General features: G+C 33.6%; 1 protein-coding gene across 5 annotated transcripts in view; it reads right to left on the bottom strand.

Annotated features, from left to right (window-relative positions):
• Positions 1–18,509, bottom strand: part of TTC8 (tetratricopeptide repeat domain 8) — a 46,515-nt gene that overhangs the window by 16,844 nt on the left and 11,162 nt on the right. For 3 of the 5 annotated variants that reach the window (XM_069465202.1, XM_069465201.1, XM_069465204.1), the window contains 7 exons: positions 16,227–16,347; positions 14,999–15,062; positions 14,734–14,890; positions 14,425–14,514; positions 12,050–12,094; positions 4,967–5,052; positions 1,793–1,880 (listed from right to left, as the gene is read on the bottom strand). In XM_069465202.1, the coding sequence (XP_069321303.1) occupies positions 1,793–1,880; positions 4,967–5,052; positions 12,050–12,094; positions 14,425–14,514; positions 14,734–14,890; positions 14,999–15,062; positions 16,227–16,347 (651 nt within the window). The remainder of the gene's footprint in view (positions 1–1,792; positions 1,881–4,966; positions 5,053–12,049; positions 12,095–14,424; positions 14,515–14,733; positions 14,891–14,998; positions 15,063–16,226; positions 16,348–18,509) is intronic. The other 2 variants (XM_069465203.1, XM_069465205.1) reach the window with 1 other exon arrangement.

Genomic DNA, 18,509 nt, shown 5'->3' with positions numbered 1-18,509 from the left:
AGGATGCTGGAGAAAGAGGGAATGACCCATGGAACAAGGTCTGAGAAAGAACAGCAGTGGAGAGGGTGGCTTTGGAGAAGCCCCCTTCAAAATAAAGGGCATACAGGTTTGTGAGGTATGGGGCAAGTTAGCACTTGATGGCTTCCACTTCGTCAGCAATTAGAACATTAGCATGGATAACCCATATGCTTAACAGCAATTTCTAAAACAGAGAATTATGATTTTACGTATGGAAACACAGGATTATGACACTTTTCTTCAGGATTTTGGACCCACTTTCTAAACAGTCAGATTGTGCTTTGAAAAGGCCCAAATGGATATGAGAGAAAACTGTTTATAGTATTTACCATGAAAGTCTGAAATCAGAGGGAGAGGTATGGATAAAACACTTTTCAATTTTTACCATATACACTTCTGAACTGCTTTTTAAAATATAATCAATAATATAATTGATATACTAAGTAATAAAATATTTAATAATTTTTAAATTAACAATTAAAATTTTTAAGAAACAATGTTGCTCCTACAATCTGCTTGATCTCTATTACATGGCAACCATCCATTCACACAATGAAGGAAACACGTAAATTTTACCTCTATATAGTCATGTAAGGCAATAATGGATTTAAAAAATCAACTTATGAAAAAATAGGTGAAACCATGTATTTAACAATAGTTAAATACCAAGCACATTTTTTTCAACCACATGGTAAATGATAATTAAGAAGATGATAGTCAAATAGTGTGACCTGAGGTTTAATTTCAAGCTGTCTCTTTCTAAAGTTTACTATGCTTAGAAACTTCAAGAATTTAAGCTCAATATATAATATATGGAAGATAAACTTAGACACCAGATAGTTTCAAACATTTTTGAAAACTGCTATAAACATACTAAGACCAGCACAGTAAATTTATATAGTATAATTTTCATTTTGTTTCTTTTTAGTATGGTAATTTTTATTACCATACATAGGAATGAGTAGCCCTTTCTTTTATATCTCATCTTCTTTTGAATATCCTTTACTACATTTTTTAATTTAAAAAACTCTAAAAGGTACAGCAAAATGATGTCATAACCACCACTTCATTGTATGTTTTTCTTTCAAAGTAGCCTTGGTGTGAGTCAAGAAATAACTTTATTCCAATATTGAAAATTCTAGGTGGCCCGTCACTTCAGCTGTGGCTATGGGTGGCACTATGTGGCCATGAATAGGCTCTGGAGTTAGAAAGATCTGGGTTTGAAAGCTGGCTTTTAACAGTCAAATGATCCTAAAAACCTACTCTAAGTCAAGTGACAAAACCCACCTTGAAGGGTTATTGCAAGGATTAAATTAAACTGCATTATGTAAGACATGATAAAATGCTTTACACTGAGCAGGTGCTCAATAAAAGGGAAGTATTATTTTTGTTATTATGGCAGAGCTGGGTAATTAAGGACCTACGTAAACACAGTCCCTGTTCTCTACAACCTGCTCAAGTAGTAGACAAATGTACTGCAGAAAAGGTCTCTCTGGGGCCTGTTTCCTATGGGGTAGTGAGCCTGTGGTATTTTCTTTTGTCCTAATGGGCAATCTTTTAAAGGGGTTTTCTCATTTTTCATGGTAATCAATTTTTCTGAGACCCTGCATATGTTCTCACTTTTTCCTTTGCTAAAGAAAAAGAATTTAAATCTCAACATAGTCACTTGTCAAATATTCCTGAAGAAACTGTTAACTCTCCCCATGCAATGGCCAGAATTGAAACATTTATTCTGAGAAGACAGATTTCACTTAAATTTAAAAGATTTACTTACTTTTGCCAAGTAGAGAAATGTATCTACCATTTCCTGCTGCTTCAGGGCTGACTTAAACTGTTTTTCTGCTTCACGATACATTCCTAACCTAAGAACAGCAATTTTAAAAATTAGATATTAAAAATAAATACTACATCATACTCTCAGGATATGAATAGAGACAAATTACATCTATAAGAGTAAGCATGTACCAAAGGCGGCAATGTTACATACACTCACATGTATTAACATATATGCTTATATTGTTTAGCAATAAGTTGCCTAGCTCCCATATTGACCAGCTTCTAACCCCCAAATGGTGTATAAAGAGTCTGTGTGAAGCCTAGTCACAGCAGGACTAAGACTAATAGCTGCCAGTAAGCCAGGTCACATCAGTTCACCACCCAAAGAGCTTATGATCAGGGGGACATATGGCAAGTGACCTGAATAAATGCTTAGAGTCTCCATTTTACTCGAAGGATGACATTTCCTTGAAAACAACTGCTCTGAGACAAAAGCCCATTTTAAAAGCTATCCTTATTTTTATATAAGTAATAATTACCACTTGAGTAATATAACTATACCATTTTATTATTCTAAGAAATCTTTATTCTTTTCCTTTATTAGGTATCTAATACTGATTGTCCTAGTCTATGAATCTGAGATTTCTCTTTGCCTAAATATGACTGTCCTGATGTCAGTCCCTGCCTCTTCTGCCCACGAAACATTTTGTTCCCACTAAATCAGGCAGTAAAGTACACACAGCTTTCATTCAGCCTGTCCTTAATAGACCTGTCAGGCTTTCTCACAACTACTCATTTCTAGCCATCTAAGAGCTACTTAGATATGATAACATTTTATTTTGTGAAATAAAATCAGAATGACATACAATATGTTCCATCGTGCTACTTTCATTTAAAGGCTTAAAAAATAGCTTTGATTATTTTTCATAACCTGAACCCCAAGCATTGGTGTGGCTGATATGATATGCAAATAGCTGTTGGAGGCCTTGGGATTACAGTGATTAAAAGTGATCCCAAAAGATTAGCCTAAGGTTAGAAGATATGTGATATGGCAGAAGCCCCGACCTCTTCAAAGGTCCCACAGACTTCACAAAAAGTATTTATAAAATGTCATCAAAGATCTCTAAAATTCTTAAAAACAACATATCTCTGTACATAACATCAACTGAACATGCAAGTCCTAAACCTATGATTCAAAGTCACTGAATTCCGTGAATGCAAATTACATGAGAGTCTATATATTTATCTAATAACTTGGCTCTCTCCAAAAATGATTGAGAAGAAATTACAATAAAAGGATACATATAGAGCAAGAAAATGAAAACACAATTTTTTTAAAAAAATTAAGATGGAAGGAAAAACAAATTAAAAAACAAATGAAAATGCAACCAGAGATCCTGAGCTATATGGAAGCCAAAGAAAGGAAGAAAATATGAACCATATGTTTTTTATTATTGCATCCTCAAGAAATAACTTCTTCTAGTACTATCAAAGAGCGATTTACCACATGGATTCTTGTGCAAAGAAAATGGCGTAAGCCATGTTCAAAAAAAGTGTTTAGACTTGGGTCTCATCCCCAAGAGATCTCATTAGGTATATCAAAATATTCCAAAATCCGAAAAAAATGCAAAATCCACAATACTTCTGGTCCCAAGCATTTTAGATAAGGGATACTCAACCTATAATTATTTCCTGTCATCTCTCCCCCATGCTATTGTAAATCATTTCAAATAAGGGATGATCTAATAAATCTGTGTAACCCTAGTGCCTGTAGCTGCTCATTGAATATTTTACTGAATGAATGTGTGAATAAATGAATACAGAGTATACAATAGTCATGGGCAGGTATTCAATAACAGAGAAGAACGATAATTTAATATGACAAGGTGCATGCTTTTAAATGCCATCATAAATGGATGACAAAAGGAATGAGAGCTGTGTGTTCCTTTAATTATTAAAGATCTCTGAAGGTTTTGCTTAGAAGCTCAAAATTTCAAAAATTGTCTCCAGCAATTATACTCATAAGAATTTAATGTTATAATGGTCTAAAATTACCTTTTAGCAGAAAACACTTCCTCCATCTAGCAGCAGGAAAAAATACTTTAGAGTTCTATGTGAAATATGTAAATGGAAAGTAGTCTTAATTTCAAAAACAGAACAATAAACATCCTCCTTATTTCATTTTTATTCTCCCTTTTCCTTGCAGTGTTTGAATGACAAAGTTCATAAATATTGAAGAGTGCTCATGGTAACCAAAATCTACCTTATTTTTGAGTAATAAAATAATTTACTTTTATAAAATATAATTGTTCATTTGTCTCTATTTTTCCAAATGCTCTGAATGCATTTCAATATCAGCAACAAGTTTCAGATCTTATTTACTATTAATAGTTGCTATATAAATATCCATAAAGTTAATTACAGCTTTTCTGATCTCTCAGTTAATTTGCTTTAAGATGTACTTAAACAATTCAGTGAATGTCGTAATATTTAGGTCGTATCGAAAAAATATGGAATTGTGGAAATTTTAGGAGAACTGGCATCAGAAAGCTGAGCTCACATTCTTGCTCTGCCACTTAATAGCTATATGAATTTGGACAAAGACTTTATCTTTGTGAGGTTCACTTTTTCTCATCTGGGAAAAGGATTAAAAATGGTAACTAGTAATACTTCCAAGGTGCTATGAGATTTAAGAGAGACGATGTAACATATGAACTATCTCTTAACTGCAAAGTGCTTTACAGATGTGAGAAATCAGTATAAACAAGAACACTTGATCGCCAAGAGGACAGGACTAGAAATCAGCAGACTCCATTCTAGTCCCAGGTCTGTTACTACGTAGCTCCTAATGCAAATCACAGCCACTCTCTGGCCTCAGCTTCCTAATCTGGAAAGGGGAGTTGGGCCTTCTGGTCTCAAAGCTTCCCCATCTCAGCTCTAAACTTTTATTATTCTAGAAGTTCTTATTGCTACCATGTGATTGTTAAGTAAATGCTTTCTCAAGTAAGCCAGTAAGCCAAAGACACAGTTCTCACTTCTCCATGAGGAAATCTATCAAAAAATATAGACATATATATAATATATACACACAAACATATATACCGATTTGAGACTCTGAAATATATATATATATTGTCACTTCTAAGCCCTTCACAAATAATACAAATTTTACCTGTAGTAACATTTTCCAATCTGCACTTTCCACCACCAGTCCTTGTACTGAGAATGCTCTGTGGAAAGGGCAGCCAGATCCAAAGCCTTTGAAAACAATTCATTTTAGATCAGTATTTTCTTTTCTAACAATAAACAGTCACAAAAATAATTAATGAAATAAACCATATAATTAGCATCAATCAAAACGTGTATTAGAAATCAGACTGAAACTCAAGTTGCTCATGTTTCCAGATGGCCCCACTAATTTTCCCTAATCAGTTCCAGACCAGAGGGCTAACAGCAGATGAGACAGAAACACTGATCAAAGAGAAGCAGATGTACAATATATCTGAATATAATTTTAATATACAAGACACAAAATTGATATTAAAAATGCGTACATTTTGCCCTCACCACCGCTTACTTATCTGCTGTCTGATGATTCAAAATGCCTCCAAACTCAGTGGCAGTCAAACCTTTGGTGTGTAAGCCAGATACAATTGCAGCCCCCACTTTAAAAACAGATGTAGAGACATAGAGAAAGATCAAGTAAGCAGATAGAGAAAATGATTAGGAAATGGTGGATCATGAAGAAGAGTGAAAGGACTTGTGGTATTTGAGTAACTGCAATCTTCAACAACCATCATTCCATTTTTCTGATATCACCATAAATTTCAGTAATTCTAAGGGTCAGACTTCCCTTTGCTGCAGACTGAAAAAGATCTTTTCTTCAATTGCTGTCATATTTTATATCTGTTTACCCTGTATCTTTAATATCCTCTAGCTTGTTCCTTCTAGTGTTTATTCAAGACCACACAAGAGATAACTAAATAGGAATTAGGATTTTATACAGACAAAGTGGAAACTGTTTTTGAAAAGGGGGAAAGCAAATCAGTCTTTATACAAATTTGAAGCTCAAGTAAAGATCTGATGAATAGAAGCTGGGGTTATTAGTTCAAAGAGAATTCTGATCTTTTAGAATACTTATTATCTTTCTCTCAAGGTTGAAAATTTTTTATTCTTTAGCCAGTGTTAATATCCATCGTGATATCCAACAGCTTAGTTAAAATCACTCTTAGATTTTCAGTTCTATTATCTCAAAATTCATCCCAGATTATTGTCCACTTCTTAATATTAACTCTTTTCTGAAATGAATATGAGAAGAAGAGTTCCTTGAATCTCCTGCTGCAAAATTAATTACTTTTCCTTGTGTCCTCCATCTTCTCTTGCTCTAGGGGAGACCTCTAAATATGCAAACTACTTATAAAGGAATGGCGACACCATGCTGAGCCTCTAATGGACTTGAAAAATCAACATCTCTACTTGAAAGCTACGGAAATTAAAAACAAGCCACACACAGTACTTTCATATGCTTATTTTTCAGTGGGGAGGAGGCAGGAGCAGCCAGAAACTTCAAAAAGCAAAAAAAAAAAAAATGAGAAAAGTGTAACTTCAATTAGCATTATCTCTGCAAATACTAGGAAAATATATTTTCAATCATCCAATTCAGGCATGCATGTAAATATCTGAACATATTAATTTTAACTTAATTTTTATAAATACCTATTTCAGCAAATAGATCATATTTACTCTCCTGTTTAATATGAACAGACCTTCAATTTTTTTGGGAAAAAAAGTCATTCAAAACTTTTTTACATATTCTAACTTACCAAGGGTATTAGATTTAGTGCACATTACGACTACTGCTTTTATTTTCAGATACAGTCCTAAAACAAGTCTTCGGATGGAGGATGCATGTTTGTGCTAATCTAATCAAAGATATTAACATAAATTATTGACACAGAAGAATATGGTTTAAAAAAATTACATTTTAATGATCATTCTTCATATGAAGACTCATGCTACACTAGAGAAAAATATTTGTGACAATTTCAAATGGCCCCTAAGCTCCCTGAGCAGATACCCTTCTTTTACATTTCTGCTGTTGTTCTAGAATGTTGCTATGCCTGTAAGAGGCACTCAAGAATTACTTGTTAATTGAATTAATTATATTCTTTGTTTCTGATCTCTGTTGAAAATTCCTTAAAAATCGAACAAAACTATCATAGTGATAAGATTCATAATCAAAAGCTATTAACATTTTAAAATTTTAAAGTGGTGACGGAACCATGTCTTTTAAAGTCTTTCCCAATTTTTTAAAATAAATGACTATGTATTTAAATTTAAGGATCTTTGAATAATTTAATAAAACCAATATTAGATATTAATGAAGGCCGAGAATATAATTTTAAAAAGCCATAAGTTTATAAAAGTCTAAAACAGAAGGAACCTTGGCAGATCTAAGTTTTAAAAAAATAGTCACCCTTTCACTACTGTAATGGTTGTGACAACTAAGGACAATGAAATTAAAGAACATGTAGAAATAAAGATTCCAGAATGACCAACCTACATGCCATTCAGTTACGTCAATACTGCCAATATTGTCCAGAAAGGAAGGAGTGGGAAAAAGAAGTAAATACAGTTTTCTGTAGATCAACTTTACTTTTCGCTAACATTTAAATACCACTTCATAGTATTCTCTATAGTTATCTATGGTATTCTCTTTCCCTATTTGTCTGTAGATAAATATAAAATCACCAACCCACATGCCACTCTGGTGTTGTCAATACTGCCCCTAGAAATGGGAAAAGTGTTAAGAGCTTAAAGACAGAAATACAGTCTTCCAAGGAAGATCAATTTTGTTCTCTCTCAATATTTAAATACCACTTCACAGTATTCTTTATACTTGTTTATAATACTGTCTGTATTTGTGTGACCTACTTTATTTAAAAAGAAATTTGGAAGCCACCCAAGGTATTTAATATAAGAGCACCTCTGATTTCTTAAGCATGTTAAAAACAGAATTCCTTTTCCTAGCTGAAGTTGCAAAACATACATAAGGTATAAAAATGCATGCCTTGGCTTGTTATCTAAATCCTTTTTCCATTCAGAAAATAACATTTGTGGTAGAAGCAAAAATGGCATTTTAATGGAACAATTTGATCCACAGCAGCACTATAACGTGGCAAGCCCTTAACAGAGTAAGAAAACAGAGGGCATCTGTCCTACTCAGTACTCCTAGCACCCATCCTAGCACCGATACATATGTACTCAATCATTATTGTTTAAAGAATAAACCAATCAATTAATAAATCAATGAATGAATTAGTAAATAAAATGGGAACAGAGGAACCAACAATTTGTGCTTTTCACTACATGAAAATAAAACAAATTGCTTTATTTTGTGTTCTACCAAAAATGTATGTGTACTGAAGATAAGCAGATGAAAATAACAAGCAGAGTACAATCATAGGATTTTAATTTATTATTGTCCCTAATTTATAATTAAATTTATAAATGTAAAGTTGCTATAACATCATTGAAAAATTTGAAAATAAAGGTAAAAATAGACTTAATCTTCATTAGTGCCATCAGGCATAGCTGTTTTATTTACTATTGTGATCCAAGTTGTTGGCACAATGCAGGCATTCAACAAATATTTATGGAATCAATACATCTTAACCTCAAAATCCTACTATTTTCATTTTTAAATAATACTTTCTAGTATCTCTTATAAATTTTTAGAGTTACAATTCTATTTAACACATTAAATGGTATACTTTTTGGCTTAACATTATAAAATAAATATTCTTCACGTTTCTGCCTAGTTTTTATAATTATGATTTTCAATAGCTGCATAAAATTCCATCATGCAATTTATTATAATTCATCTAACTCGTCCTGTATCATTGAACATTTAGATTGTTTTCCCAATATTTTTGCAGCTATGTCTAATGCTACAATGAACACCATTGCAAATATAGCACTTAACTTTTTCCTGAAATTTCCTGAGAAGTGCAATTACAGAAACAAATTGAACAAATATGTTTATTGCTACTTACTCTATACTATCATATTGTTTTCTAAATTGTTGTACCATTTACATCATCTGTAATGTAACAGTGTACTGCACTCTCCCCCAGAATTTTTCTTCTAATTTCATAAATACAAGAGTATTGGTCCAAAGCCTCTATATTTTACATTTTTGTTGTTAGTAAGAAATTATATCTCTAATGTGCTTGTTTTTCAAAAATTAAGATAAACTTTTTTATACATGACAAACACTAATTAATGTACGTTTTCCCCCCTTCTATTGTTCTTTCATTTCTGGTTTTGCTTCTGTTCACTAGAGATTATACATGAGTCAGTAAGTCTTTTTCCTTTGTGATTGTTTTACAAATCCAACCAAATGTATGCAATATTCTATTGTTTGTTAATTCAAATTCTTTAAATTCTTCATTGATAAAAATGTCTAAAAGAAAATCCCTAAACAAATTTTCTCAACAGTGTCAGTAAATGAATTAAAAAGATCCATTTCAAAAAGTCAAAAATTCTGTTCAATGTTGCTTGTTTCCAGGGCATTAAGAGAGACTTTCACTGTTCCTAATAAAAATATAAAATTTATAAATGGAATCACTTCCTTGTAACTGAGATACATTTGAATCATGTTTGTCGTCTCTTTTCTCTTCATTTGCTGATTTCGTTCATTGAGCCAGGAAACAGCTCCTCTTGTTAGTTTTCTATTGGGAGCTCTGGCCTTCAAGTCCTGCTGATGTTCTTCAGTTCTATTTCCCTACATTAGAAGGCCTACCATTACAGCCTTCTATTAACCATTGGTTTTTAAACTACCATATTCTACAGCAGTAGTTTCTAACCATGCCTGAAAATTAACATTGCTTGTGAAGCTTTTATTAACTTATTAAAGTCTAATAGTCCTTAGAATCTTTGTAAGATCAGCAGCATAGAGAATAAATCCTATGATTTTTTCAATGTGATTTTTATTCCTCAACAACACCGTAAATCTCAAGATGCAGAACGACATCCTCAGGATGAATCTATTAATAAAGACATCATCACCATGATCTACAAAATGGCATATGATCTGCCTAGTTTCTGAACTCATCACCTACAACTCTTCCCCCTCACAGGCCTCATTCCAGCCACACTGACCTTCTTGCTGTTCTTTAAACAACCCAAATATGCTTCTGATCAGGGACTTTGAAATGCTCTTCCTACACCTATCTACATGGCTCCTATCCCCCTTCATTCAGGACTCTAAATGTTTTAAATCTTTTCAGAGTGGACTTCACTGCCCACCCCTCACTCCATCCAAAACAGGATCCTCCTCTTTTGAATATTAGAGATATAATTACTTATTTCCTTATCTGTTGTTATACTACTTATTATCTCATGATACTTTATACATTTTTAAATTTGTTTATTGTTTCTATTCCTTGTTCAATCAGAATAGAATCTCTAAAAGAGCAGAAATTTTGTCTGCCTGCTTCACTCTGTGATCTCAGGACTAGAACAATGCCTGGAACACTATACTGGCTCAAAAAAATATTGGATGAAAGGGTAGATGCCTCTTCAATAAATGAATTCATCTTCAAAAAACAAGAGTATAGCTTTCTGATACTCAAGTAATTAGAGATTTACTCATTTATGAAATGGAATAATATTTGAATGCTTTTTAATGACAGTATGAATATATGATTTTATATAGCATCACGCAGAAAGCCTCAGAACAGCTTTATATTAAGTAAAAATGGCTGACTTTTATTTACAGAAATGTGCATGGTTTCTTAATTGCCCCAACCTTAGTTCCCTTTTTTCCCTAGATGACCACATCCACAAACACTTCATCACAGATAACTTCCATATGCTGTGTATCTGGCCCAGGCTCTCACCTAGATTTTAGTGCTGTATCTCCCACTACATGCAATGGTATCTCCACTTAGCCTTTTGTATTATAATTTCAAACTCAGAATGCCTTCAGGTGAATTATTCAGCTTATTTACAAACTGACTTCCTTCCCTAATTACCCCATTTCTGTTTGTAAAACCATCATTCTTCCTCTAGCATCCTTAGAAGGCAGATTTGACCTGTGTCTCTTTCTTTTGTTCCTAATATCAAATCTATCATCAAGTTCTGTCACTTCTTTTTTTAAAATGTTTCTTTGGTGCTCCCATTTTTGAGGATAAGGACTACTTATTTCTCATTCCATATCTTGCTTATGTTTTTGCCCTTTCTTTACATTTCTTTTTCTTCCTTTCCATTACATCCCACATATTTTATGGATCTTTACTAATATCTGAATTTTTCCCTTTGCTACTTCATAACAACTTCACAGTTTGGCAAGTATTCTTTAATTGTTTCATTTATGTCAATTTTATTTCCTCAGCTAGATTACATGGCTTGTAAAGGCAGGAAAAATTATCATATTTTTGTTAATTCTTCTAGTTACACATAGCAAAGTGGCCGATACATAGAAAACACAATTGACGAAAACATTTTTATTTTCCTGAATAAACATACAGATATAAAGCTTTTTTTCTAAACTAATAAGAAAATGAGGAAAAATACTATCAGAGACTGCAGAATTAACTACATTTGATTTGACAAAAGTGTAAGATTATTGCTCATTTGTACATAAGCCTGTAAAAATCAAAATAAATTTGAGAATTCATATGCATATAATTTCAAAATTCTACATTGAGGCTACCAAGATGGCTGATTATCGTTGAATCTGGCTGATGGGTGATATGAGCTCATTATACTATTCTCTCTATTTTTGTATGTTTGAAATCTTTGATCATAAAATGTTAAAGGTAGGGGAGAGGGGCACACTGAAAAAAAAAAACCCACATACACATATTAGTAAAAATATAACATACTATATGGACTAAAGAAAAAAATGCATAAACAATGCTAACTACTAGTATAAAAACTAAACTTTAATACAAGCATATTATTTAGTATTCTCAATTGTCTATTTCTTGCCTTTTAATGGAGATATACATACCCTATGAACCAGACATAGTTCTTATCACTTCCATATATATATATATACACACACACACACACACACAAATGTTCCTCACTGAAACTGAGAGTAGATTTTAAAGTATTAGTAATTCTCTGATCTTTAATAATTTCATTTGTTTATAAGGTAAGAAATAGAACATTTCAGAATCTAAACTCCCACAGTCAGAAAAGTTACTATTAATATAAAAGGAAATAGCATGAATTCTAAACTTACAGTCTTAACATCATTTTCGTGATGAAAGATATACTCAAACAAAGCCTGTGAAGAAAAAAAAAGCCAAAAATATATTAGATTTTTTTTTTTAGATTTTATTTTAACAAAATCACTCTATTGTTATATCAAAAGTCAAAGCTGAATTGAACCAAAAAAACAAAATACTCAAAAATGCCTGGGATTTGTAAGGGTCTATCCATCCCTCGTTACAATCACTCATTTTTACTCATTTTTAAATATTGCTATTTACAACTGATTCTGATTTTTACAGAATACATACTGGAAAATTTAAAGAACTGAACTTTTTTCACATAACACATACTATATTATTAGAAAGAGACAAATGAAAAATTTATTTATTTCTTAAAGACTAACTTTAGGATTGTCATAAAACAGATTCGGCCAATTTTTTACACTCTAAATATATTATATGGTGATTATGATATTAATGACAATTTAGACACAGAAAATCTGGAAGTTCCTTCTGAAACAAAGAGAATAAGTATAAAGTAGGGTGTTTTTTTGCTTAATTTTTAAAGCTATTTCTCTTTATATGGCATTTATAGTAATTCTATGACTGAGAATATTCAAGTTTCTTTAACAGGGTGCTACTCATCCTAACTATACCTTGGAATCATCTAGGGGCCCAGACCAGACCAATTAAATCAAAATCTCTGAGGTGAAGGGATGGTGAAGCCCTAGCGTTGTATTTTTCAAAGCCCCTAGATGACTCTAATGCACAGCCAGGGCTGAGAACCAATATTTTTAATACTTCACTCAACTCATCTGAAGAAATAAGCACTTACTAGATTACCTCTTGGTGGTACTACCTTTTTCCATAATACCATTATTTTACACTTGCAAGGAGGCTAGTGCCCCTGGAAGATATCAAGGTTATTAACAGAGAAGACTTGGAAGCAACCAATAAAAGAAAAAAAAAAAAAAAGAAATTAGGACAAGGCCTTTATTTAAAAAACAAAAAAACAAACAAAAAAACCCTATAACTATCCCTCCATTTGTCTCTTATAAAGTGCTACCACTACCACGAAAAGAATGTTAAGAGAATCACCATGCATAGACACCCCAAGCAATATACCAATATTAAAAATGAGCCCTGATGAGCCAAGGCAAGTTGGGGGCCAGAGATAGAAAAACCCGGTGTTATTTCAACGACCCACTAGAAAAGCACAAAATCTAGTTCAGGCTAAATCTAGCAACAGATCGGGTCTGTCCTGGATGCATCTTAATTTAATTGAGAAAAATGCCTTCATTGACTGTACTCCCTGGTTAAAAATATCAACTAGCCAGCCAGTGACTTCAAGTAAATGGCCCAAAAGGTAGGGAACCAGATATTCCATATGAGTTGCTTTTAATACTCCACTCTCATAAAAGAAAGGGAAGTAAAGATTTACAGTTCTGCTAAATGAAGCTAACTGGATTGTTATCAAACGAGAATTTTTTTTAAAGTCTACCAAATGGCATTTCTTTTCAGGATTTAAACTTCAAGTGTGTCCATTTTTATTTTTCCTAGAGTGAATTTGTTATTTAGTAAATACATATGTTAAACACCATCAGAACCGAGATTAGGAATGAGCTCAGCACTTATGTACAGAGTTCACAGAGATTTCAGCTAAAAACTTGGACTAGGCTTAAACTATAATATTAACAGTTTCCAGAAGATAAGTGTTCCTATCTCTGAATTATTCCAAACTCACCCACGAGTTTTTTATACTGGAAAGGTCATGGACACCTTCCTTTGTCTCTCTCTCTCCTTCTCTCTCCTCCCTCTCCTTCTTTCTCCCTCTGCCTCTCATTTTCTCTTTAATTTAAAGGAACATTTAATCTCTGAGTAGTTATAATTACTAATGCAGCTGGCTTGCCACTATCTGGCTTGAGTAATTCTTATTGAGATGTCTGATTAATTACTAATTAGGTGGACATATTTCATATCATCCTTTTGATAGTCCTAAAATCCTGCAAGGATAGAAAATTATTTTTCTGAGAACAGTCCAAGCTGAAAAAGAAAAAAGGAATATACACACATATAGATGACCTCTTAAGCTTCATTCTGTGAACATGATGCTGCATACCTGCTTTCTTTGTTACAAATTACTGCTCTTTATCAAGGGGAAAAGAAATTTCTAAAATAATAGTTTACGTACTTTATTTCTGATTGATTTTCCTTAATTCAATTAACTAAAAAACTAAGATATGTAAAATTAAAGTACACATTACATATTACATATTTGAGTAAACATTTCCATTTCAATCAAGACATGGCCTTTCTTTCAGATATTTTTATCCATTTCTTACAATGTCATTATCATCATACTTCTAACACTACTTCAAAACTTAAAATCATTTTAAGTACACACCTTTGCCAACTTAGGTTTCTGGGAATACTTGGTTAAATTCAGTCTAGATAAATTTATAAATGGTCCATCAGGACTTGTGAGCATGGAAGCCTACGGGGGAAACACAATAGAACAAGAAATCAGAAACTTTCTGTTGAAACATAAATTAAGTTTAATGTACATAAAAATTATAAAGGCAACATAAATAAAAAGAATTGCCTTAAAAAATCTCCCATGTAATTCTCCACTATAATAATAGTGTAAAACGATGTAACATAGCCCAAAGTTACTTTGGTAATATAAGGCTATAGGAAAGCGGACAGAATTTACCGTTCCCAGCCTGACATATCTTCCCGACGAGGTGATAGGACGGGCTGTGTAGGCAGTTCTGGGTGTTCTGATGGCCTGTTCCATAGTGCCTGGCCTTCCACTCTGTGTACTGGGCCTAAGGAAACCTGTAATGGGTCTGCCAGCTTGAGTGATTGGCCTGCAAACATTATAAATTATTATAATACAAAAAAGATCAACTAAGGAAAGACTCTTATACAGTCTGGTCAATATTTAGTGCCAGAGGATATGCAATAGAAGTACATACCTGACAGCTTGACTAGGCCCTCCTGTCTGATTAGTTCCAGGGAGTTTCAGAGATGTTCCAGGGCCTAGGAGAAAACATGGCAAATTCAATTTATATATTATTCATTAATCTGTAAAAACTGTCAGCTAATACAATTTTCAGAATTGTGTTCATCTGGTGAAAAAGACAATAACAGGAAATGTAGAGAAATGTGTTTGAGACTAATATTTAATGAATACCTATCATGTTACTAATTATGTTATCACATTTAATCTTTAAAGTAAGTCTGTAAGGTAGGTGGCAGTAATCCATCTAACAAAGATTTCCAGAATTAAGTAAACAGGTCAACCTATTAGTAAAGCCGGGATTCAAACTTAAGACTGACAGGCTCCAAAGTTCGCAATAATGGTTCTATTCTGCTTTAATTATTTTTCACACAAACTTCTCCCAATAAAAGATCATTTATACAATATCTAGAATTTAGATATTTTAACTCTAAACGAATAAAATACTGAGGAAGAGAGACATTTAATACAAAACACATATTTTTTTTCTCAATTTCCATTTGAAGTTTTAAAACAGCTATTACCTTCCAAAACATACAAATGACTAAGAACTGTTAACAACTAATAAATTACTAAAACCACCAGATGTCATGGTTATTATCCAATACCATTTGCACCACCACATCTGCAAGCTGGGGACTGGGCCTCTTTGACAATCCCAATTGACATTCACAGCCCAGGATATCACCTCATCACCTCACATGATGGCTCTTAGAGCAAGTCGTGTTTGATTACAATAATTGAGTGAGGTTTTCGAATGACTATTTTTTTGTAAATCCTTTTAGAACACTTCTGTTGTTTGGATGCTTCCCAGATAAACAATCTTCTGATACAGCAGACAAGCAGTTCAAATATAATGCATTTTTATAAATTATTTTTACAATGTATAATATAGCTTTTATTGAAAAATTATTATATATCAATCTCATACCTTAAGTTTAAGATAATATAACTGAGTTTTGGGAAAAAAAATCTTTGTACTATAAGGCAGAATAGAAACCATTTACTTGAGGTAGTGGTTTTTTTCACCATGTATATACATGTTTCATGTATATAATGTTTTATATATATGTCTGTAAAGTATAGAGATATATTTATACACCTATATACATATTCTTCTTGTATATATAGTATTCCTCCTCCTAATGGCACTTCATAAACTTAACTGAAAAACCAATACTTACGTGGAACTTGAGCAATAGCATTTTCATCCAGAATCATTTCTGCAATTCCTTCCTGATCTATATCAATTTCATCTATGTATACCATTTCAGTTAGTGCTCGTGCTTTTAAAATCCAAGCTGCCTAAAAACCATGGATAAATAAAACATATATTAAAATAGCATGAGAAATGCTGCATAGCTTACAGAAGATAGCCATCCTTTATTTTTATTTCATTTTTTTACTAAACACGTTTACCACTTAACGGATTATTCTAATTTAAAGGGCCATGTCAAAAACTAATACAAGAAGACAAGGTCATTTATTCATCAAGAAACAACATATTGATTACTTAATAAATAAAAGTATGGCAATTATCTGACAGTCTTCTAACATTCCTTTTTATAAATAAAAGAAGATCTTTAGAGAAAATTTTACTAGAATAATAATTTGAAAATAAATGAATAAAGTTACAACCACAGTGCTCTTTCTGCCCACTTTCTTCAGGGCCAAGTCCTTCATGAAGCCTTCCTGATACTCTAATTCTATACCTACTACCCCCTTGTCTTTGTCACAGAGTATTCTCTTTATACCTCTATTATTATATACTTACCATATTTGACAGATATTACAATTATTTGGGCATATATTAGCCCTCCGTTCCCCAGAATGCAAACTTTCATACCTTGTTCACTCTTGAGTTTTCCATGATGCCTATGGTTTTTGTACATAACAGGTATTCAAGAAATGTTGGGTGAATTGAACCAAGATCAATTTCTCTTGATTTATAATAACTAAACAACAATGATTGCTTTGTGATCTAGTCAGTAGAAAACCTACTACATAATGAGAGGGAAAAAAGGAAAAGGCAATTAAGGAATTTGCCTTAGCTTGAAAAATTCAATGTGAAGGTGTGCACAATTCAATTTCTTGTTAAATATGATGAAACTGCTTTATCAGAAATTTTTACCTTTCTACTTTACTACAGAATAAAAGCAGAGAATAATAAAGCTTCATGTCCTGTGGAGGATTTGGGAAGAAGGCAACTCTTAAAGCAGCAGCATAGAACTAACTCTAGGGCCTAGAGCACCAGTCCCCAATCTTTTTGGCACCAGGGATTGGTTTCATGGAAGACCGTATTTCCACAGGTGGGGGTGGGGTGGGGTGGGGATGGTTTCGGGATGATTCAAGCACATTACGTTTATTGTGCAGTCAAACCTCTCTGCTAATGATCATCTGTATTTGCAGCTGCTCCCCAGTGCTCGCATCACCACCTCAGCTCCACTGCAGATCATCAGGCATTAGATTCTCATAAGGAGCCCACAACCTAGACCCTTGCATACACAGTTTACAGTAGGGTTTGCATTGCTATGAGAATCTAATGCCACCACTGATCTGACAGGAGGCAGAGCTTATGCGTTGATGTGAACATGGGGAGCGATTGTAAATACAGATGAAGCTTTGCTGGCTTACCCACTGCTACCTGCTCCCCTCCTGCTGTGTGGAGCTCACCTCCTGCTGTGCAGCCCAGTTCCCAACAGGCCACACACAGGTATTGGTCTGTGGCCCTGGGGTTGGGGACTGCAGGCCTAGAGGAAGCAACAGCAAGGGAAATGTGGACAGAGGTTGGGGCTCAGGCTACTAGGGATCTGGCATGAAGCAGGCTAATGAAGGCCAAGGGACTGGGAGAGGAACTGATGAGAGCTACAGGATCTGGAAAGTCCTCAAGTAAAGAACCCAAGAAGCATTCGATTCAGTCAATCTATATTCATTAAGCACCCCTTAATTATATAGCATTGAGCTAGGTTCTGAGCAGGAAATATGAGAATATTAAAACATGGATCCTGGCCGGGCGTGGTGGCTCACACCTGTAATCCTAGAACTCTGGGAGGCCGAAGCGGGAGGATTGCTTGAGCTCAGGAGTTCGAGACCAGCCTGAGCAAGAGTGAGACCCCATTTCTACTAAAAAATAGAAAGAAATTAGGTGGACAACTAAAAATATATAGAAAAAATTAGCCAGGCATGGTGGTGCATGCCTGTTGTCCCAGCTACCCGGGAGGCTGAGGCAGGAGGATCACTTGACCCCAGGAGTTTGAGGTTGCTGTGAGCTAGGCTGACACCAGGGTACTCTACTCTGGGCAACAGAGTGAGACTCTGTCTCAAGAAAAAAAAAACCCAAAAAACATAGATCCTACTTTCCCTGAATGTATCACCAATTGGATTAAATGATAAGGCAAAGTGGTGCATGGTAGGTGACAAGAGTGTGGTGGAGAAAATAGGTTTTATATAAATTGAAAAGTAGAGAT

This window comes from Eulemur rufifrons, chromosome 2 (genome assembly GCF_041146395.1).
Source record: "Eulemur rufifrons isolate Redbay chromosome 2, OSU_ERuf_1, whole genome shotgun sequence".
Classification (NCBI taxonomy): Eukaryota; Metazoa; Chordata; class Mammalia; order Primates; family Lemuridae; genus Eulemur; species Eulemur rufifrons.
The sequence above is the reverse complement of the archived record's forward strand: the minus strand, read 5'-3'. Positions and strand labels throughout refer to the sequence as shown.